This window comes from Ovis canadensis, chromosome 2, assembly GCF_042477335.2.
Source record: "Ovis canadensis isolate MfBH-ARS-UI-01 breed Bighorn chromosome 2, ARS-UI_OviCan_v2, whole genome shotgun sequence".
Taxonomy (NCBI): Eukaryota; Metazoa; Chordata; class Mammalia; order Artiodactyla; family Bovidae; genus Ovis; species Ovis canadensis.
Genome location: NC_091246.1, coordinates 207,627,962 through 207,651,143, shown reverse-complemented (window position 1 = coordinate 207,651,143; position 23,182 = coordinate 207,627,962). Strand labels below are relative to the sequence as shown.

The 23,182-nt window shown below is 39.3% G+C and overlaps 2 protein-coding genes across 4 annotated transcripts in view; one reads left to right on the top strand and one right to left on the bottom strand.

Annotated features, from left to right (window-relative positions):
* Window positions 1-883: 883 nt before the first annotated feature.
* C2H2orf69 (chromosome 2 C2orf69 homolog) lies at window positions 884-15,864 on the bottom strand. The gene is made up of 2 exons (XM_069577943.1): window positions 15,377-15,864; window positions 884-3,887 (listed from the first exon to the last, which is right to left on the bottom strand). The coding sequence occupies exons 1-2, from the start codon at window positions 15,719-15,721 to the stop codon at window positions 3,066-3,068; spliced, it is 1,167 nt and encodes a 388-aa protein (XP_069434044.1). The 5' UTR covers window positions 15,722-15,864; the 3' UTR covers window positions 884-3,065.
* Window positions 15,865-15,990: 126 nt separating this feature from the next.
* Window positions 15,991-23,182, top strand: part of FTCDNL1 (formiminotransferase cyclodeaminase N-terminal like) — a 95,346-nt gene continuing 88,154 nt past the window's right edge. For all 3 annotated transcript variants that reach the window (XM_069577942.1, XM_069577939.1, XM_069577934.1), the window contains exons 1-2: window positions 15,991-16,166; window positions 20,445-20,513. The gene's annotated coding sequence lies outside the window, so the exon portion shown is untranslated. The remainder of the gene's footprint in view (window positions 16,167-20,444; window positions 20,514-23,182) is intronic.

Here is a 23,182-nt window from a genome sequence, read left to right as displayed (position 1 = left end):
CTACAAGCTGACCACCCCCCAAAATGCAGGAAGCAGGGATGCACGTCTAGATGGAGTTGGAACTGTGCTGTTCTGACCCCTGCCCCCTGTACTGAAAAAGAGAGGCAGGAGGAACTAACACAGATGGGCACTCATACATGTCTCTGCCAGGGTTACCTAAGTCTTTTTTGACACAGGCCATGGTTATTTTGGTGTCTTAAATACACTGAAGTTACATTCTATTTTTTCAAGTTCCATTAAATGGAATACTAAAATGGCCATCCTAAGTGACTCTGGCTGTCTCTACCACTAAGCGATCCTTGGCCTCCATGCTTTTATAAAGAGTAACCTGGATTCACAGAGGTCTTATCCTCTAAAGCAGGTTTCTCTTAAAAGCCTTTAAATGAAGTGTAACAGAATAATAGCTCTTTTAAGAACAGTATCTTTTGTTTGTATAATAATCTTAATATATATTTCCATACTCACATGCTGGGACTGTTTTGTCTATACTGTATCCTGTGCCTAAACCTTCTTTACCCTTGATGGGGCTTAGATATTGCACGAATGAAATGAAGAACAGATCACACCATATTTTAACCAGGTCCTTCAATGACAGCTAAAGAAATACAGATACCTGGGGTGATTAGCTCAGGAAAGGAAGTACTTATTTTTGAGAGATTTTGTTCTCTGGGAAATCCAACAGAAGGAAATAATGCTAATTTTTGAAGAGTAATTTAAAGGAAAGATATATAGGAAAGGTTTCAAAGTTGCTTGTATGAGAAGTTAGGGACATTAATGAAAACATTAACAAATCCAAACTGGCAAAGTGGACAGAAACAGCTTCTTTCTAAATAACAATCTAAAGTTTTAAACAAATCTAGTTAACATACAGCACACATCCAAATAAGACTTCTGTGGATTATATTTAATACAATTGTACATTCATGCTGTGGCGGTAACAACTTTAACATTATTTGACTACTTTTCTCAATTGACTCATGACACAAACACAAAAGCACAATCCAAAAGGAAACACTAACATTTGTAACAGTTTTAAACAAATGTGGAAAAAGAACAAATTTTTAAGTATTAAAATATTTGAGTATGGATCAACTTAAATATATTTTCATTCAAGAAAATAATTCTACTTTTCACTTCTCATTTTGATGCAATGGCAATTCCAGGTGTCCCAGAGAATAATTCTTAATATCCATTCAACATATAACAATTATAGTTAAGATGGGATAGCTACAAGGACCAGATCTTTAAATACCTCAGATTTTTAAATGAATCCTCCTGCTAAAAGTCATACTTTTCCATTTTAGTTATTTCTGTAAAAAGACATGCCTTTCCTTCCTCCTGCATTAAAATACTTTGTAACTTAGCTATTTACATTAGATACACATAAATTTAACCAAGGATTATTAAAATATATTGAAAGGAACTATCCAATCAATAATGGTGTTTTAAGACAAGGTAATAAATAAAGTGCTAGAATCAGACTGACTTGTTTCCTTGCTGGGAATTTTTGGTCTCAAACAGCAGGTATTTAAAAGAAACCAAAGCAACATAAAACTATTGTACTTTATCTGTTTAGAAAACCATTGAAAGATACTATTCTGCAATTCATAGAATTAGGAGATATTACTTTTAAGTATTTGTTAAGTAAGTAAAAGTCCTTTCTTATAAGTCTCTAAATATTTGGAATGTACTTACAAAAGTCATTAAAATATAACTCTGGGAAGAAACCAAGAAATTAACATTTTAATTACTGTTTTATATATTGAGACCCTCTGGGTTATTACGATATTAAGCTTCAGTCTGTTTTTTAAATCTAAAAGCAGCATGTTACTTCCCTGCTTAATTATTTCACGACCCATAAAAGCTAATTATTAATAATTTTTAAAAGACCATTAACCTTTTATTGTAATCACACAGCTATGTTTCAGTGTTCGTTGACATTTATTAGATCTTGGTTTCTCAAAATGTATTTATCTAGGTCAAGAAAAATGGGCAGAAGGAAACCTCACCCAATTTATGTAGCAGTGTTAAGCAAATTCAGTTTTTGAGCCAAAACAAAATCATTTGTATCTTCAAACTTTCCCTTTTAACTTTTCTTATAGCAATATAATTTTGCATTTTGGCCAAGGAGAACTGCTTTCTTTTGGCAGACAAAATCATGCTGCAGGAGAAACAGTGACTTCAATCTATAAAATATGTCTCCTTTTTAATAGAGCTGTACCAAGTAGAGGATTATATTTCACCTAAGTTGATCTCTTTCAAAAGACTGATAGGATGAAATGATTTAAAATCTGTACTGTATTTTTACCCAATATACACAATTATGTTCAATCTGAAACAGTTTTCTAAAAGAACTGTTTTCTTGCCAAAATATAAGAAACTCCAAAATGTCTTATCCAAAAGTTGTCAATTAAAAATTAAGCCACAGTGCTTAAGTGTAATATTTTTAAAACCAACTCTGTACTATTGCACATTCTTGGATATGCGGAAACAAATACATTTTGACTCTTAAGAAAAAAAACACTTGATGGCACACTGAAGAATAACTTCTTGAGATTATAAACATAGGAGGCAGGGTATAGTTATTGCAAAATGATGGAAAACATCAGTGTGCCTTCACTTTGTTTGAAGAGATAGTATTTCCACTCAAAAGTTTTGAGTCCAAAATAGCTATTTACTGTTAAAGTATCACCAAAATTAGTTTCAAACATTACTCAGAAAATAGAACTACTTCCAACAATAACAATCTTAACTGCCTTTTATAAGTACTGTATTGAAACTTTTCATTTTTAAGGGTCTTAATATCTCCTTGTAGGATTCCCCCAAACCACCTTTTAAATCTGAAATGAAATAATTCCAACCCAGTCCCAATTAAAAACTATCCACATTCACAAACAAGGAACATTATTGCACATTACACCCATATTTTAGGAATGTGTGCTTCCTTCCCCCATGCCCAGGAAAAAAAACCCTGACACTGCCTCTATGAATTTATATCCTCATTATCTGAATTCCTAACACTTTCTGAAAGTGCTTCTGCTCTTCTACATTAATAATGTTATAGTCTAAAATACTTCATGAACCCTGAAGTGATTCTCTATGGAAGGAGCATCGTTTGCAAAATGAATTTGGCTAGTCACCTGCATGCCAAAATCTCCAAGTATCTGAACAAATTTCTTGTGCTCCTTTCCAATCCAAGATCTCATTGGATCATGTACTTGGTAAGGTGTAACATGGGTGTGAACAATTATCCCTGTTTGTGCAAATTCTTTCAAGACTTCTGGATAAGTAATCCAAGTGTTGCTTCCTCCAGAATGACCACCATCCAACCAGTACATTGTTTTTATGTTTTTGATAAAAGCATCGATGTTCTTGTCTTTCTTGGCTTCTTTCAACTCAAAAAGCAACTGATTCAAAACAACACAACCTTTACTGAATCCAATCAAAGTAAAAGAAGCACCATTTAATGATGGTGGATAAAAACTCATAGCAGACTCATCAAATTTTTCACAGGTCCTCTCTTTTTCTCCCTGGCAACCATTGGTAGTATGAGAAGTGGATCGACAGTTAGATGCTTTGGAGTCCTTATTCAAATCTTTCACATTCTTCGATAGCAAACTCTTCTGACTTAAGTTAAAAGCATTAACTAATAACATGTAAAGGTGCTTAAAAGCTCCAAAGTCAGTACTGTGTTCTGGAGCACCAAACATATTGCTTTTCACAAAATTGTCATAGCAGCTGAATTTGTGCAAATGCATTCGGGAACACTTTATCACCCAAATATAACTGCTGGGGAACCGGTGGGCTAAGATGGTGGCAACATTTTCTAGACTCCAGTTTTCCCACTGATAATTCTCAGGATGACGAGTCATAATTTCATGGTAATTCTGAAAGGTAAAAAAGATAAAACAAGCATTAAATACACATTTATATAAAATTATTTCCACAAAATTAGTTTCCCATTTTTATTGTGGAGAAAGTTGGTACGTTATAATGACCTATGGTTAATGTACTCGAAAACTATAAATCTATTTATTACTTTCTGGTTGTAAGATTTTAGTATTACAGAGCTACAGTGAACATTACTGTGATTACATCCTTAAATTCCTAGATGTGGAAAAACTAGGTTCAAGAATATTCATAGCTTAAGACTGATTATATAGACTACAATACTGTCTTCCAGAGAAATATGTATAGTTTTTTTTCATATTTGTTAAATTTCATTGGCACAGGATAACTTATTCTAATTTGAATTTATTAAAAATTAATTAAATTTATTTTAAATTTATTTTAAAATTTAATTTAAAAATTAAATAAAGTTGAAATTTTGTTCATATATTAGTTATCTGGATTTCTACTGTGCCTGTTCATATCTTTTGCCTTTTTAAATTTGCATCCTATTTACGGAAACCGTGAACTTCCAGATGTTCAAGGTGGTTTTAGAAAAGGCAGAGGAACCAGAGATCAAATTGCCAACATCTGCTGGATCATTGAAAAAGCAAGAGAGTTCCAGAAAAACATCTATTTCTGCTTTGTTGACTAGGCCAAAGGCTTTGACTCTGTGGATCACAATAAACTGTGGAAAATTCTGAAAGAGATGGGAATACCAGACCACCTGACCTGCCTCTTGAGAAACCTGTATGCAGGTCAGGAAGCAACAGTTAGAACTGGACATGGAACAACAGACTGGTTCCAAATAGGAAAAGGAGTACGTCAGGGCTGTATACTGTCTCCCTGCTTATTTAATTTCTATGCAGAGTACATCATGAGAAACGCTGGACTGGAAGAAGCACAAGCTGGAATCAAGATTGCTGGGAGAAATATCAATAATCTCAGATATGCAGATAACACCACCCTTATGGCAGAAGGTGAAGAGGAGCTAAAAAGCCTCTTGATGAAAGAGAGTGAAAAGGTTAGCTTAAAGCTCAACATTCAGAAAATGAAGATCATGGCATCTGGTTCCATCACTTCATGGGAAATAAATGGGGAACAGTGGACACAGTGTCAGACTTTATTTTTTTGGGCTCCAAAATCACTGCAGATGGTGACCGCAGCCATGAAATTAAAAGATGCTTACTCCTTGGAAGAAAAGTTATGACCAACCTAGATAGCCTATTCAAAAGCAGAGACGTTACTTTGCCAACAAATGTCCAAAGAATTGATGCTTTTGAACTGTGGTGTTGGAGAAGACTCTTGAGAGTCCCTTGGACTGCAAGAAGATCCAACCAGTCCATCCTAAAGGAGATCAGTCCTGGGTGTTGTTTGGAAGCAATGATGCTAAAGCTGAAACTCCAGTACTTTGGCCACCTCATGTGAAGAGTTGACTCACTGGAAAAGACTCTGATGCTGGGAGGGATTGGGGGCAAGAGGAGAAGGGGACGGCAGACGATGAGATGGCTAGATGGCATCACCGACTCAATGGACGTGAGTTTGAGTGAACTCCGGGAGTTGGTGATGGACAGGGAGGCCTGGCGTGCTGCGATTCATGGGGTCGCAGAGAGTCGGACACGACTGAGCGACTGAACTAAACTCTTGATATATTAATAACTTTTTGCTTACATTCTAGGACATGCATGTAAATTTGGTTTTCTTTTTTATTCATAATATCCTTAAAAACAGGGAAATTCATTCAAATTCATTTATTCTATAAAATGTACTGGAAATCTCCTGGACAGTCATGGATCAGAACAGATAAAACCCCTGCCCACAGACAGTACACATTCTAATACAGAGATACTTAATAAACAACTCTGTAAATCAGCAGAGCAGCACCCTCCAACGGAAATACAGTGAGCCACACATAAAATTTTCTAGTAGCTACATTAAAAAGTAAAAAGTTAACAGATAAATATTTTTCTTTTTGGGGGGCACTGTGCCCTCCGGCACTCGGGATCTTAGTTTCCAGCCAGGGATTAAATCCATACTCCCTGCAGTGGAAGTGTGCAGTCTTAACCTCTGGACCACTAGGAAAATCCCAAATTATTTTTAAATAATATATTTTATCGAGCCCCATACATCCACGTGTAACATTATTTCCACATGTAACCAACATAAAAAATACTGAAATTATTACATTTCTTTTTCTAAGTTTCTGAAATCTAGTGTATATTTTACACTTATAACACATCTCAATTTGGGTGCTAAATTTTCATCAGAAATACTTGATCTGAATTTAGATTTCATAAGATTTACAGCTGCAAATGTAGATTCACATACCCAAGTTGCTCAAATACACTTAAAAAAGTTTTCTGGGAACTGAACTAATAGTTTCTAGATTTAAATTTAAAGTTAAATGCAATTTAAAATATATTTCTTTGATTAGACTAAATTTTAAATGGACAACAGCTGCAAGTAGTTACTAGCTAGACAGCACAAGGTGTTTTACAGAGGTAAGTGCAATGGAATGTAACGGAAGTACAGGAAAAGGACTGCATAGTTGGAGAGGGTAAAAGATTATTATTTAAAATACAGGGTAGTCTCCACTAAGGCCAACAGTTGAGAAGGACCTGTAGGAGCTGAGGGAGTGAGTCATGATTATTTCAGGCAAAAGGAACTGCAAAAGGACCTAATGACCTGAAGTGGAACCATGGTTGACATAACCAAGATAGAGCAGTGAAACCAGTGTTCCGCCAGTGAAGTGAAGGTGCAAAAGTGATCACGAGAGTCACAGAGATTGCTGGGGAAGAAGAGAAAGTCGCTCAGTCGTGTCTGACTCTTTGTGACCCAATGGACTATATGGACCATGGGATTCTCCAGGCCAGAATACTGGAGTGGGTAGCCTTGCCCTTCTCCAGGGTATCTTCCCAACCCAGGGATTGAACCCAGGTCTCCTGCATTGCAGGCAGATTCTTTACCAGATGAGCCACAAGGGAAGCCCCAGAATATGGGGGTGGGTAGCCTATCCCTTCTCCAGCAGATCTTCCCAACCCAGGAATCGAACTGTAGTCTCCTGCATTGCAGGTGGATTCTTTACCAACTAAGCTATCAGGAAAGCCCCTGTTGGGGAAGAGGGGAGATGCTAATCATGCCTTGTAAGATACCCTGAGGTCTTTGGTCTGAGAGGGTGTGAGGTAAATGGCTGATATAATCTGCCTTGCAAGGAATACTCTGACTCCTATGTGCGAAGGGGCAACAGTTTGAGGCAGGGAGAGCAATGGGTGGCTACTGAAGTATAACCCCGGAGAATGTGGCTTGAACCAGAGTGTTATTAGAAGTAAAAGGTGGCAAGAACCAGTCAGATTCTGAACATATATCGAAGGCAGAATCAACAGTGTCAACTACAAACTGGCACTTGCCATCTACCTCTATAAGGACTGACTCAGGTGCCACTGCAGCTGCTGACTTTAACACTCCCTGGAAAGAGTTCAGGGTGGAAAGCAGAAATGAGACACTCTGTGCTTTGGGAAAAACTGGCAGAATGGGTCTTCAGATAGGTATTTTTAGGAGCTGATTTTATGAGCCTAATTCTTGCATCTCCCCATATCTACAAAAGCACTAAAATCCTTCATGGTGATGACTGATCCTAGTGACTAGCAGAAACCTGCAGAAAATATGTGATTGATTGCATGTTTCACCAAAACCACATATATACTGACCTTCCCTTTGGAGCTATCTGAAATGCTGTTTCCTGGGCTGTAGTCCTCATTTTGCCCCTAATAAAACTTAACTCACAACTCATATTGTGCATTTTTTTAAGTCAGCAACAGCATTTGCTAATGGACTGGATATGGGGTGTAAGAAAGAGAAAGAGAACTCTAACTTTTCCTTATTTATAACAATCAATCATACACCAAACATTTTTAATTGTACTTTTCTTTTGACCTAGTTATTCTACTTCTAGGAATTTATCTCAGGGCTATACTTGCATATATGCATAAATAAATCTGTATAAGGACATTTACTCCTGCTCCAGAAGAATGAGGCAGCTCTATGAGTACTCATATGTATTGTAACATAAAGGCTAAAAAACCCCTGTATTGATCAGCTATCATTTGAGTTTAAAGAAAAAAAGTTTGCATCAGCACAGACATTTATATGTCTCTGGAAGGACATACAAATCAGTAACAATGGTCAGCCCTCCACTTCAGTCATGTACGGCTCTTTGTGACCCCATGGACCGCAGTCTGCAAGGCTCCTCTGTCCATGGGATTCTCCAGCCAAGAATTACTGGAGTAGACTGCCATTTCCTCCTCCAGGGGATCTTTCCAACCGAGGGATCAAATCCATGTCTCTTATATCTCCTGCATTGGCAGGCAGGTTCTTTACCACTAGCGCCACCTGGGAAGTCTTGTGGGATCTTAGTTCCATGACCAGATATAGAACAAAGGCCCCTGGCTGTGAAAGCATACAGTCCTAACCACTGGACCACCAGGGAATTCCCCAACAATGGTTAGCCATAGGAATGGAAAATCAGAAACTGCCTTCAGTCATTCAAAGGGATGAAAAGGAGACTTACTTTTCAATGTATAATCTTGAATAAACTGAATTTTTAGCAATATGCACATTTTTCCGTTAAAAAATTAAGACTAATAAAAGTAATACTACAAAAATTTAGTCTATATATAAAAGTATAAGGAAGACAGAAAAACCACTGATCCATAAAACCATCATTAGAAACAATCACTATTACAATTTTGGTGTCTAGAATTCCAGTGTTCTTTAGTATACATATACATATACAAGAATGTATATGAGTTTATTTCTTCCCTCAACAAGATTATACATATAGTTTTCACTTTAAAATGTTATAGGCACAATTCCTCATCAATAAGTATAGATTTGTATAATTTTTAGACTTCCTGTCAAGAAGATTAATACCAATTTCTACTCCCCTAGAAGTATACAAGAGCTTATTTTCTCATAGCCTTACCTACGCTGGCTATTAGCAGTAATTAAAAAAAAAAAATCTCTGCTACTAAGATAAAATGGTGTCTGTCTTTTGATTTAATTTGCATATTTTCATTCCTAATTAGGTTGAATATTTTTCTATGCTTGCTGGCAATTTTCATTTTTTGTTAATTCTGTTCATATTCTTTAATAACTTTCCCAACAGGATGCTCAAATTCTTCTTAACAGTTTGTATCTCATTAATATTAAGCTTGTTATATATGTTAAAAAAAATCTATTTCCAGAAGGCTATCATTTTTTGTGGATTCTGCTACTGCCTTCTGCACATCCAGATTTGTGAGATATAAAATTATCATAGGAGCTTAGATCTGAAAGGGCTCATCTAAATCCTGTTTTTTGGATAAATACTTCTTATTTTATTTCAGTGAGAAAGCAAGTTTGGGCCCTTTCCCTTGTCCCTACCTATAAGAAATCTACACTCTTTTTCTATACAGAACCCTATCTTCCAAAGAATTAAACAATTTGCAATTCAGGCACCAATGTAAAGAAAAGAGGGATGGACATGAAATATCCCTAGGGGAGGAGCGTAGGTGGGCATGCATGCACACACATGGGTATCATCAGAAAGGGAAGGAACATGTTTCCAACACAAACTAAAAACTTTGCCTATTAAACTTTGATCTCCATTTCTTCATATATTCATTAACAGACATTTGGGGGGCACTAAGCACAGTTCTGGGAATGCAAAGATGAGTAAGGCATAGTCCCTCAAGAACAAAATCCAGAGGGAGAGACACATAGACAATTACAAGGTAATATAGTTATTGCTGTAAAACAGGGATATCTGTGAGAGGACATAGAGGAAGGGAGACTAACCATGCTCTGGGAAATTAGGGAAAGCTTCATAAATATCTGAGTTCAGTTTTGCAGCATTAGTTAGAAATTCCAGAATTATGAAGTGGAATTCCTATTATGTCTGAAGTAGGAGGAATATTAGTTGTTAGTCAAGTCTTCATAAAGATACCCAAATATTAGTTGGGAAGAACAGAGCCAAAACTGGATTCTGTGGATTCCTAAATAGATATAAATGTCAAATACAAAAGAAAGCACAAATACCTAAATTCTTTTTACAGTTAAGGAAAATGAGGCCCTACCAACCACACAGCTGTTTTGATTACATATAGTTATTTAGTAAATGAGCTAAAATGAACAAGAGTCTATGACTTTTTTAGTCTCTACCACATAGGAGATGGTAAACCTAAAACTCCGTGTTTTCTTTGAGTAGCCCCACATTGCATGATCAGAGGAGGAAAATGCTCATACTTAGTAACTCTGTGTACTAAAATGTAAAAATAAAATTGTTACTCTTGTATCTAAGAAGCCCAGAACAATGGATAAGCATCTCTAAAAAGACAGACCAGACAGTCCCTCAGGACTTGCTAACAGGTTGTCAAAACCAGTTCTGCAACCCAGGCTCCTACCCAAGGTTAATCTACAGAAGAGGTGGAAGAATGCAGGAAGATTCTTCTGAGAGAGCTTTCATCCCAGTTGGGAATAGAATGCACTTACTCTCCTTGTAGGGGTTAAATGTTAGGCAGCTTGATTCTCTTCATCCCCAGTGAGGCAGGTGGCCAGAGAATCTCCTGGAGAGACTACAGGGTGCTTACTCCAAAGAATGATGCTGGCTGACCTGCAAAAATGTAAAGGCCCACCCGATAGTGCTACTGAAGTATTGGTACCAAGGATTTTCAGGAAAACTTGACATGTATCGCCATGATAAAGACTTAATCTAGGTGGACTACTCTTATACCAGGGTGAGGAAAGCTATATAAGCTACAAGCTGTATTTGCATAAAATAATGGGTCAAGGGGTAATCTTCACTGAGCATGAAGTGGACATCCCGTGTTCAAGCAAGCTAGAAGGACCATTAACAGGAACCAGCTTGAGAAGGCTGCTTGACAAGCACATGAAACCCCAGGGTTTCTCATCAATCACATGAGAAATAGCAGAATGCACGTGTATGTGTGTCTGCCCATGGTTCCTGGCACAGAGCTCCTAAAACCCTTGAAACTTCATGGGTGACAGAAGATGGTCACCAGAAAGACCAAGACATGATCAGAAGTTTGAAACTTTCAACTCCACTTCCCATTCTCCCAAGAAGGGCTGGAAATAAAGTTAATGACTGGTCATACATATGCAGTGAAGCCTCCATAAAAATCTCCAAAGTACAGGTTCGGGAAGCTTCCAGGCTGGTGACACATGAAGGTGCCAGGAGAGCGGTGCACTCGGAGAGCATGGAAGCTCTGCACCTCTTCTCACACACCTTTCCCTATGCACCTCTTCCACCTGAATGTTCACCTGTATCCTTTATCCTATCCTTCCAGAAAACAGTGTGTAAACTGTTTTCCAAAGTTCTGTGAGCCATTCTAGCAACTAACTGAACCCAAGGAGGGGATTGTTTAAACCCCAATCTGTAGCTGGTCAGTCATGAGTTCAGGTGACAACCTGGGACTTGTGACTGGCATATGAAGTGGGGAGGGGAACAGACCTGTGGGACTGAGGCCTTAAGATGTGGAATCTGACATTAATTGCAGGTAGATAGTGGAGACTGGATAACTCCAGAACTGAACTGAATTCTAGGATACCTAACTGGTGTTGTAGAGAATTGTTTGGAGTGGGGGGTCTGTTGTTAGAAATGTTCTGAGTGTGGTAAACACTGTAAGAAGTAAATGAGAGTCACACAGGAGAAGTGAGTCTTTTCCTACCCACCAGGACACACACTTAGGACATGCTCATCTATATATCCTACTGTTTAGGAAAGCAAAAGTTTTGAAAAGCTAAAATTGGAAATGACCCAAATGTTTATGAACTACTGAATGGGTAGCTATATCATATGCCCATACACAGAAAACTACTTGGCATTAAAAAGAAATAATCTCCTGATAGAGACAACAGAGAATGAATTTCAGAAGCATTAGACTAAGTGAAAGAAGCCAGAAAGACAAGACTACATACTACATGATTCCTAGTAATGAAAATCTAGAAAGGCAAAACTATAGTGAAAGAAACCAGATCAGTGATTGCCTGTGGCTTAGAAAACTGATTGAAGTAGGGCGCAGGGGTCTCTTTAGGAGTAATGGAGATGTTGGGTTACATGTTTGTTTTGATGGTTACATAACTGTACTTGTCAAAATTCATCAAATTGTAAACTTAAAAAAAGAGATAAGTACAATTCTATATCCTGAGGATTTAAAAAGCAAGAAACCCAAGAAAATTGGAAAATACCTACTTAGAAAAATTCTGATCCCCCTCCAAAATCATTAGTGATAAGAAACACATCAAGAAGTACCTTGATTAATTACTATGGCCTCAACTTTCCTGTAATTCAAATGATAAAAGGACAAGTATGGCATAAAAAAGGATATACAATAAAAGATGACTACAAGAAGAACATCAAAAAGGTAATAGTAATTAGGATTTTAAATTACACTGTCAACCAGATCCAATTAACACCAAATTATGAATCTTGTGTTAAGATAAGGCAAACCTTCTAAAGGTATCCTACAAAGTTCTATTTGGCTCTCTTCTGTTCAATATTTATCCAAATTAAAAATAAAGACATAGAAAGGATGCTTACTTAATCTATATATGATATAAATGGGAATAAGAGTTCTGAAAGGATCCATACACTAAAAAGATGAGCTGTATGAACAGGGTAAATTTCATAAGGATAAACATTAGACTTAAAAGAATCAAGTGCACAGATAAGGAAATCTGAGACTACTTGGTTGTAGCACTTAAGGCATTGCTCAAAGGAACTTATATACATTTATTCATTCAGGAAGCTATCTACTGAACACCTACTTCATGACACTCTCTAAGCATCACAGATATAACAGTGAAGAAAACATATATGAAGCTTTCATCATACTAGAGGAAGACAGACGAAAAACAAGATGAATAACTAATATAGTAAATGAAATGGATAAAAACAGAAGAGAAAGTTGACAGAGATCCTGTGCACATGTATGATTATTAAATAGGATGGTCAGAAAAGGCCTCATTGGGAAGCAGCTTTTGAGCAACTGAAAGGGGAAGTAATGAATCCTTACAGACATCTGCAGAAAGAGTGTTCCAGGCAGTATGGACAAAGCATTTGGGGTCAAGTGTGCCTAACATGAGCAATAAGGTCAGTGTGGCGGAGCCTTCTGGGGAGACAGTCAAAAAAGCAACGGGATGGGAATCCCCTGGCAGTTCAGTGGTTAGGACTTAGCGTTTCCACTGCAGGGGTCCCACAGGTTGGAGCTCTGGTCAAGGAACTCAGATCTAAGTGAGGCGCCTAAAAAAACAGAAGCTACAGGGTGGGAAAGGTAAATATAGTGAAGTACCTTGCAGGCCATTAAGAGGACTCTGGCTTTTACTCTAAGTGCCATGGGAAGCTGTGGAGAGTTTTCAGCAGAGGTGTGGTATGATTTGACTTAAGATATACATTTAGAAGGTAAAGACACTTTATATGGTGATGTATTGAGTGGACAAAAGGATAATTATATGTGGCTATTTAATTAAAATTAGAATTAAAAAGTCCAGTGTTTGAATTGCACTAGCTGCATTTCAAGTCCCCAGTAGCCCCGAAGGTTTTTGTATGCTGTCATGGTGCAAATACAGAGTATTTCCATGGAACATTCCCACTATCACAGAAAGTTCTCTTGGGTAGTGCTAGTATACACAGGTAAAGCTAAAATAAGGCTAGATGTGTTTCTTAAACCGTGAAACAATTAGTTTATTGTTTTTGAAATCAATGCTTTAAAACAATATGCCAACAAACTATTCCCGGAGTCAGATGATGATGAAGGTATATATAGTTTTTCCTCTTGCCCTCCAAATAATTGACTGGTCTAGTTGGCTGCTGATCAAAACTATGAAAATTAAAAAAAAACACGAGTATTTCAGTTTAAGAGAAGGAACTTAATTTACTCAGTTGATGACCTTTTACTCAGTTTGGGAAATCAGCATGGCATTGCTGACAGTGACTTCCAGAGTTTTGTGGGCCAGCTGCAGCGTGCATCTATAATAATAATGATGATGAGAACAATGGTAACTAACCTTCACTGCATACCCACTAAATGTTTTTAAAGAGTGCCAATCAGAATACAGCACATATCTTCAGATGAAGTCTATAAAGTGCTAAATATAGTTAGACTAATACCTCCTTTCATTTTGACCTCATCCATTTCTTTACATAGCCTGAGATTCCATTAGCTTTTTGGACAGTGATATACTGTTGTTATGCAGAGTATGAAGTCCTCCAAAAACACAGCTCTCTTAGAGAAGAAATAAAGAATAATGCATCAAAAGTTCTGAGGCCAGGTGGCCTAGGTTTAATCCCTGATTCTGCACATTTTAGCTATTAAATATCTGGCCAGTTGTTAAATCTGTGTTGCAGCCAGCTCAACTACAAAATGGGAATAATGATGTATAATATCAATGAAGATTAAATATGTGAATACCCACTGAGTTACACTCCTTTCTTATCTTTCTGATAAACTTAATGACTGGGGAGTAGGTAGCACTCAGTTCTTAGACTTTTCCTGACTACTTTTACTCCCTTTGTGATCTCTCTCTTGGTCTCTTGGCTTTACATACTACCGACATTCTGACAACCTTCAACACTTATTCCTGCAACATTAGACTTGCTGGTTACACATATGCATTTCCTTTTCAACATTTAATAGATACCGCAAACCTAAAATCTCTGGATCTTTGCCACTAAACTTGCTCTTCCTGTAGTCTTCATCATCTTGTCTCTCTAACTAATGGAAGCTCTTCCTACTTAGTTGTTCAAATTAGAAATCTTGAAGTGCATATAGTCAGTCACATATAATGGCTACCCACTCAAGACAAAGCAGTTCTAGATAAAGATCTAGATTAAGACACAACATATCCATGAATATTTACCTGCAGCCGCAAAATTAATAATAAAAACAGAATCACACACAAAAACAAAAGCACATAATTTAGGTGAGCATCAAAGTATTGACATGCTTAGCAATTACTGTCCCTTTTCTGCCACCCACTCTCCCTTAGTGTTACTAAGAGTGTCACACCATAGTACTAGTTTTTCTGTTTGCTTTTTAATAACTGCCAGCGTTTTTTGAACACTACATACTAATTTAAAAGCCATTTCTGTCTCCTGCTCACCCAACACCCTCTGAGAAACCAAGTAATAGAATAAATATACACTGTCTCATATCTATGTCTTGAATACCACTACCTCGAAACCTGGACTGACAGCTAGCTGGCTCTTCCGAGGTCGCGGCCCTCCAAGGACACCTACCCTCTAGGGCTCTTTGAGGAGGGGGTCGGGGCGTGGAGGAGGCGGTTTTGGATTGCGTGGAGCCAGACCGGGAAGCATATGTGTGGGTCTGTTCAGGAGAGGCAAGGAACCGGGCACCAGCTACGAGGGAAGAATCTAGAGAATTCGCATATGCACAAAAGGAAGGAACAGGTGCCCAGGCAAGCCGCGGGTTACCTGCACATCCCCCGGGAAATAGAGAACGTGATGCTGGGGCGGCGGTTGCACCTCCTCCTTCGCCGGGTCCCCAGAGAGGTCCCGCCGTCCTAGTCCCTCCCCGGCCGTCGCCGCCGCCAGCAGGAGCAACTCGTTGCAGCGCTGAGGGTCGGCTCCAGGCACCGTGGACAGCTGCACGCACTGCTGCCGGCGCCGCTCGGCCGAGGGGGAGCAGGGCGCGCCGCCGCTGCTGCTGCTGCCCAGGTTCATGGTTCCGGCGTGAGAGCTGGACGCGGCGATTCCGATTCCGAGCTGCGGCAGCAGAAGAAGCAGCGGCGGCGACCGCAGGAGCCTGAACCCCCACATGGGTCGCCGCCGCCGTAGCGGTTCGGAGGGTGGGGGGTGGGCCTGAGGGAGGAACTTCAGGCTGGCGCCAACGGTCGGCGAGCGCGGCCTGGGCGGGAGCCGGCCCAGGGGCAACGACTGCGTCAGAGGCCGACGTCCGCGCGCTGCGTGCGTAAGGGAAGGAGGGGTGTGAGCGAAATACGACTCGGGTTCCTGGAGGGGGCCATGAGGGGGCGTGGTCTGAGGAAGAACGTTTGTGATTGGTGGGTTCTGCCCTGGCCGGGAAGTTTGAACGGAAGTCTGGGGATAAGGCCTGAGAAGAGCAAAGGAGAGGAAATCAGCCCAGAACCCCCGGCAAAAATGGTAACAGCTGTGATACCAGAGCTGCAGCAGGGGGTCGCTTCCAGTAATGGGGTAGAGAGATTGAAGTAAACCGTGTTCCCATTTCGCTAGGCTCAACTTTCAGGTGAGGTTTTTCCAGTCCTTTAAACCTTAAAAGAGACACAACCCCAAAGATATTAGAGTAATTCTGTCCTCTTAGAGAAATCTGTGGGAAGTCTTGTTGTTGTTCAGTCGGTCAGTCGTGTCCACTCTTTGTGACCCCATGGACTGCAGCACTCCAGGTTTTCCCATCCTTCAACGTCGGCTGGGGTTTACTCAAACTCATGTTGATTGAGTTGATAATGCCATGCAATCAGCTCATCTTCTGTCATCCCCTTCTACATGCCCTTTTCTCACACCCTCGAGTTTCTTTGTAGGTACACAAAGATTTCTAGGTTCTTGGGAATTTAGATATGAAGTCTAATGCATCTCTGATTGACATCAAGGAGCAGGACACAGGAAAGGCGTTAGTTGTTACATATTTCCTGTCATTGGTGTTTGCCGCCAACGAGATTTGCTATTTAGGATTTTCAAAAACTAGCTTGAACAATAGGAATGTGGTAGATGTTCACAACAATCTGTGGCCAGTTGTGTATAAATACATTGCTATTGTTGTTTAGTCACTAAGTTGTGTCCAACTCTTTGGGACACCATGGACTGTAACCCACCAGCCTCCTCTGCTCATGGGATTTTCCAGACAAGAATCCTGGGGTGGTTTGCATTTTCTTCTCCAGGTGATCTTCCTGATTTAGGGATCAAACCAGTGTATCTTGCATTGGCAGGTGGATTCTTTACCACTGAGCCACCAGGAAAGCTCTATGTATGAGTAAGATTTGGCCAAATGTATGCTAAAGACAGAGAAGAGAAGGGAGAGTCCAGTATTCTAAACTCAAGTGTTTGTGAGGCAAGGAACTCTAAAGAATCTTCTGGGAGAGAATATTATCGAGAATTTAAAATATTATGGCAAACACTTATTGAGGCATACTATAGGCCAGGGATTGAACTAGTCACTTCATATATTAACTGTTCTGAGTCTATATATGTGTGTGCTTCAGCACACATACTGTTTTCTTTGCTCCATATATCAAGTACTAATAGCCTGGAAATAGCACAAATAAGCAAATGATAAAATGTAATTTCCTTATATATACTTCCATATGTAAGTGACTTCATAGCAGTGTAATATGCTAGCCTACTCTAAATTACTGAGTTCCACAAGACATCATAGTGTGACCAATCAAAATTATTTATTATTACTAAATAAATCTATCTACTGCTTGTTAAACAGAAGCAGAGGCTAATTATATAATAATGAGTATATAACCATATTTCAGGCTAGTTTTAGAAAAGGCAGAGGAACCAGAGATCAAATTGCCAACATCTGCTGGATCATCGAAAAAGCAAGAGAGTTCCAGAAAAACATCGATTTCTGCCCTATTGACTATGCCAAAGCCTTTGACTGTGTGGATCACAATAAACTGTGGAAAATTCTGGAAGAGATGGGAATACCAGACTACCTGACCTGCCTCTTGAGAAACCTATAAGCAGGTCAGGAAGCAACAGTTAGAACTGGACATGGAACAACAGACTGGTTCCAAATAGGAAAAGGAGAACATCAAGGCTGTACATTGTCACCCTGCTTATTTAACTTACATGCAGAGTACATCATGCAGAATGCCAGGCTGGAAGAAGCACAAGCTAGAATCAAGATTGCCGGGAGAAATACCAATAATCTCAGATATGCAGATGACACTACCCTTATGGCAGAAAGTGAAGAGGAACTCAGAAGCCTCTGTGAAAGTGGAGAGTGAAAAAGTTGGCTTAAAGCTCAACATTCAGAAAACGAAGATCATGGCATCCGGCCCCATCACTTCATGGGAATTAGATGGGGAAACAGTGGAAACAGTGTCAGACTTTATTTTTTTGGGCTCAAAAATCACTGCAGATGGTGATTGCAGCCATGAAATTAAAAGATGCTTACTCCTTGGAAAGAAAGTTATGACCAACCTAGACAGCATATTCAAAAGCAGAGATATTACTTTTCTAACAAAGGTCCGTCTAGTCAAGGCTATGGTGTTTCCTGTGGTCATGTATGCATGTGAGAGTTGGACTGTGAAGAAAGCTGAGCACCGAAGAATTGATGCTTTTGAACTGTGGTATTGGAGAAGACTCTTGAGAGTCCCTTGAACTGCAAGGAGATCCAACCGGTCCATCCTAAAGGAATTCAGCCCTGGGATTTCTTTGGAAGGACTGATGCTGAAGCTGAAACTCCAATACTTTGGCCACCTCATGCAAAGAGTTGACTCATTGGAAAAGACTCTGATGCTGGGAGGGATTGGGGGCAGGAGGAGAAGGGGACGACTGAGGATGAGATGGCTGGATGACATCACTGACTTGTTAGACATGAGTTTGAGTGAACTCCGGGAGTTGGTGATGGACAGGGAGGCCTGGCGTGCTGCAATTCATGGGGTCACAAAGAGTCGGACAGGACTGAGCAACTGAAATGAACCATCAGCATCCATCTTATTCTGTGAATCACGTTACTGTCTCTTGTTGGGTAGAAGTTTACTGAAATGTAATCCAAAAGCCCAAACATGTTCATGTACTCTAAATGCAGATTTTGACTTTTGTGCTCTTATTTTTAGATTGACCTTTTAATTATCTGTCACTCTTGATAGGGATGGGGAGTTTTTATGTTTTAGAAAGAATATTAATTGTAGTAACCATTAAATATACAGTTGTTTCAGTAACTCTAAGGTAATTAAAGTCTATGAGAAATATAAATAAAAATTTAAAGGGCAGAGTAAAGAAACAGACTGAAGTAAGCACAAGGTTTTCCCCCCACAGTCAAAAATTTACACAACCCTATAGGAGCCACTTTTGGAAAAAGTAGTATCTCTCAATTCATATGTCTGTATGAATTGTGTCATTTATGGTAAGTCATTAACATTATAATTCCTTCACATAGGTCCCATTAATATTACTGTAATACCTATTTTCTTTCTCCATCCCCTCTTCTTTTTTCCTATTTTGTAAATCACTACTTCTCTAACCAGGTGGCATTAGTGGTAAAGAACCTGTCTGCCGTTGCAGGAGACATTAGAGTCTTGAGTTGATCCCTGGGATCCCTGGGTCTAGGAAATGGGAACCCACTCCAGGACTCTTGCCTTGAAAATCCCATGGACAGAGGAGCCTGGCAGGCTACAGTCCCTGGGGTCGCAAAGAGTTGGACACAGTTGAAGTGACTTAGCACACATGTACTTTTCTAACAGGGGCTTCCCAGGTGGCTTGGTAGTCAAGAATCTACCAATGCAGGAGATGTGGTTCAATCTCTGGGTTGGGAAGATCCCCTGGAGAGGGAAATGGCAACCCATTCCAGTATTCTTGCCTAGGAAATCCTATGGCACAGAGGACCCTGGCAGGCAGCAGTCCATGGGATCTCAAAAGAGTTGGCCACAACTTAGCGACTAAACAGCAACAACTTTTCTAACAATCATGGGCACAGACAGCCCTGCTTTCTCTTTATTCTTTCTGAGAGCTGCGCTTTGCTTTTTCACTAGATGTCTTACATATACAAAGCTACTGTAACCAGCTTTTGAGTTTACCCCTCCTTTCTAACAGATAGAGATCTCTACAAGGATTTTATTATGCTTATAGTGCCCAGAAGGCGATAGCTCATCTCTGGACTCTTGACAGTTCTCAAACGGTCCTTGGGGCTCTCAGAACTTTTGTTTTACAATTTAATATAATAAATAGAAAAAGTTGCAAAATTGAAAGGAATCCTAGAAAGACTAATTTACATTGAAAATGATAGCATGAAAAGGTCACAAACTCCAGTGTCTACAGAGGATAGGCCTACATCATAAATAATAAAATTGATCCTCTGTAATATAATAGGGAGTGGTAAAGACAGTAGCAGATTGAAAGGACATGTCATATTTGAAGGAGGCAGTCACTGTTTACCACTAGCCAGTTATAAAATGAAGGCAACATTTAGCCAAACTTTCAGATTTTTCAAGGGACATCAGATACATCAGATTTTTATGTATCATTTCTCAATTTACCAATGTTGACAACAAATTAAATTTATTTTAAAAACATGTATCGAATTAAATGTATGCATAGGCCAAATTTGGCCTGTGAGCCACATATATGCTATTTCTCTACTAAAAGGTAAAATGAATGGATACTGGAAATCTTAAAATTGGTTCCTGTGAGGAATTTAATGGAAAGGAATGGGAAAGGGGTGATGATTTTAAGAACTTTTTTTATTGTTGGAATTTGAATTGGATCCCATCTGATATTTTTTGAGAGATTCCAATAAATGTTTTAATTCTTTTCAATTTTTCTTGATTTTGGACAGGTGTTTTTTGGTGTGTTTTAATAAGCTTCTACCAAAACTGGACATTGAGAGGAATGAACTTCACATGAGGTATGGAATTCTAGCATATAATTTTGCCCCCCAAATGCCCGATAAAACAAGATTAGAGGATAAAGCTATTTGGGAATTTGAAAGCTTATTTTTTGACTAATCTCGCTAGTTAAGTGACACTTGTAGCCTATGATTTAAACATGTGCATGGCAAAATAAGCTTTAGCAAAATACAAATTGCTACATAGGACCTTAAGAATTATCTTTAACACTCAGTGAACTCTCAAATGCAATGATTTGGCTGACCATATTTGCATGCATTGTACTTTACCCCCTATGAAAAGGATAGGAAATATCAGTTAGAAACATAATAAATCCTCCACAAAATACTTGGAAGCCAAATCCAGCAAGATACAATAAAGAATTAAACACCTTGACAAAGTAGAATTTGTCCCAGGAATGCAAGATTGATTTCACATTTGACGTTCAATTAACATTATAATCCATATCAATAGAATAAAAAGCAAAAATTACTTGATCATATTAATAGACCCAGAGACAGCATTTGAAAGAACTCAACAAAATAGAACCTCAATAGGTTCTTCCACCTGATAAAGGACGTCTGTGAAAAACCCATAACTAACATCATGTTTAATGGAGAGACTGAATATTTGCCCCTAAGAACACAAGCATGGTGAAGATGTCTTTTACCATTTCTAAGTGACATTGTGCTTTCCTGGTGGGTCAGACGGCAAAGAATCTGCCTGCAGTGTAGGAGACCTGGGTTTCATCCCTGGGTCAGGGAGATCCCCTGGAGAAGGAAATGCCTACTCATTCCAGTATTCTTACCTGGAGAATTCCATGGACAGAGAAGCCTGGTGGGCTACAGACCATGAGATTGCAAAGAGTTGGACATGACTGAGGTACTAACACACAAGAATCAACATAGTACTAGGGGCTTAAGCTGAGACAGATAAGAAAAAGAAGTAAAAGACATCCAGATTAGAAGGGAAGAAGTAATACCATGTAGATGACGTGATCTTGTATATCAAAAGTTCTAAGGAATACACTAAAAAATAATAGAAATAATAAAGTTCAGCAAGGTTGCATGATATAAGATCAATATACAACAAGTAATTGTATTGCTTTACACTACCCACTCCAGTGTTCTTGCCTGGAGAATCCCAGGGACGGTGGAGCCTGGTGGGCTGCCATCTATGGGGTTGCACAGAGTCGGACATGACTGAAGTGGCTTAGCAGCAGCAGCAATAAATAATCTAAAAATTAAATTTAAAAAATAATTCCTCTTATAATAGCATCAAAAAGAATAAAATATTTAGGGGTTGGGGGCAGGAGGAGAAGGGGACAACAGAGGATGAAATGGCTGGATGGCATCACCGACTTGACGGACGTGAGTTTGAGTGAATTCCGGGAGTTGTGATGGACAGGGAAGCCTGGTGGGCTGCAATTCATGGGGTTGCAAAGAGTCAGACACGACTGAGTGACTAAACTGAACTGAACTTAATAAATAAAGTAAAGAACTTGTATACTGAAAGCTATAAAACATTGCTGAAAGAAATGAAAGACTTATATAGCACTAGGTATTCACTCTGGCCCCTCTTGCTTCAGCTCTGCTTCCCTCTGAGACGAAGATGCTGTTACTGGGAGGGGAGAGATCTCATGCTTAGAAGGAACAAAATCAGCTCAGACCTAATTCTCAGGGCTTCTACGTATTGGGATCCTATACTGCCCTGATAGGTAGTGACACCCACTGAGCATAGGAGAATCCCCAACTTACACATGGCTCTGTCTCTAGCCTCTCCATCTCCAGCCCCAGAAAAGTGATAGCTACCATTGAGAGAGCTAATTCTTAGGTAGGTTGATAAGGAGTCCAGGGCCCTCGAGGAGAAGAAAAAGGGGTCCACGGTTTTCAAGGTAAAAGGGACAAATATTTTTTCTATATTGCTTGTCCTAGCTTATTAACATCAGACGTTTTTTCTTAAACTCTGAGTTGTTCTGACAACCATCTTTAAGACTAACTTTCTTTAAGCCCAGTTCAGTTCAGTTCAGTTCAGTCGCTCAGTTGTGTTCGACTCTTTGCGACCCCATGAATCGCAGCATGCCAGGCCTCCCTGTCTATCACCATCTCCCTGAGTTCACTCAGACTCACGTCCGTTGAGTCCGTGATGCCATCCAGCCATCTCATCCTCAGTCGTCCCCTTCTCCTCCTGCCCCCAATCCCTCCCAGCATCAGAGTCTTTTCCAATGAGTCAACTCTTCGCATGAGGTGGCCAAAGTACTGGAGCTTCAGCTTTAACATCATTCCTTCCAAAGAAATCCCAGGGCTGATCTCCTTCAGAATGAACTGCTTGGACCTCCTTGCAGTCCAACGGACTCTCAAGAGTCTTCTCCAACACCACAGTTCAAAAGCATCAATTCTTTGGCGCTCAGCCTTCTTCACAGTCCAACTCTCACATCCATACATGACCACAGAAAAAACCATAGCCTTGACTAGACGGACCTTAGTCAGCAAAGTAATGTCTCTGCTTTTGAATATACTATCTAGATTGGTCATAACTTTCTTTCCAGGGAGTAAGCATCTTTTAATTTCATGGCTGCAATCACCATCTGCAGTGATTTTGGAGCCCCAAAAAATAAAGTCTGACACTGTAGCTAATGATTATACAACACAACAGCTCATTTTGCTCAAGGGTATGTTTTTCCTTAAGT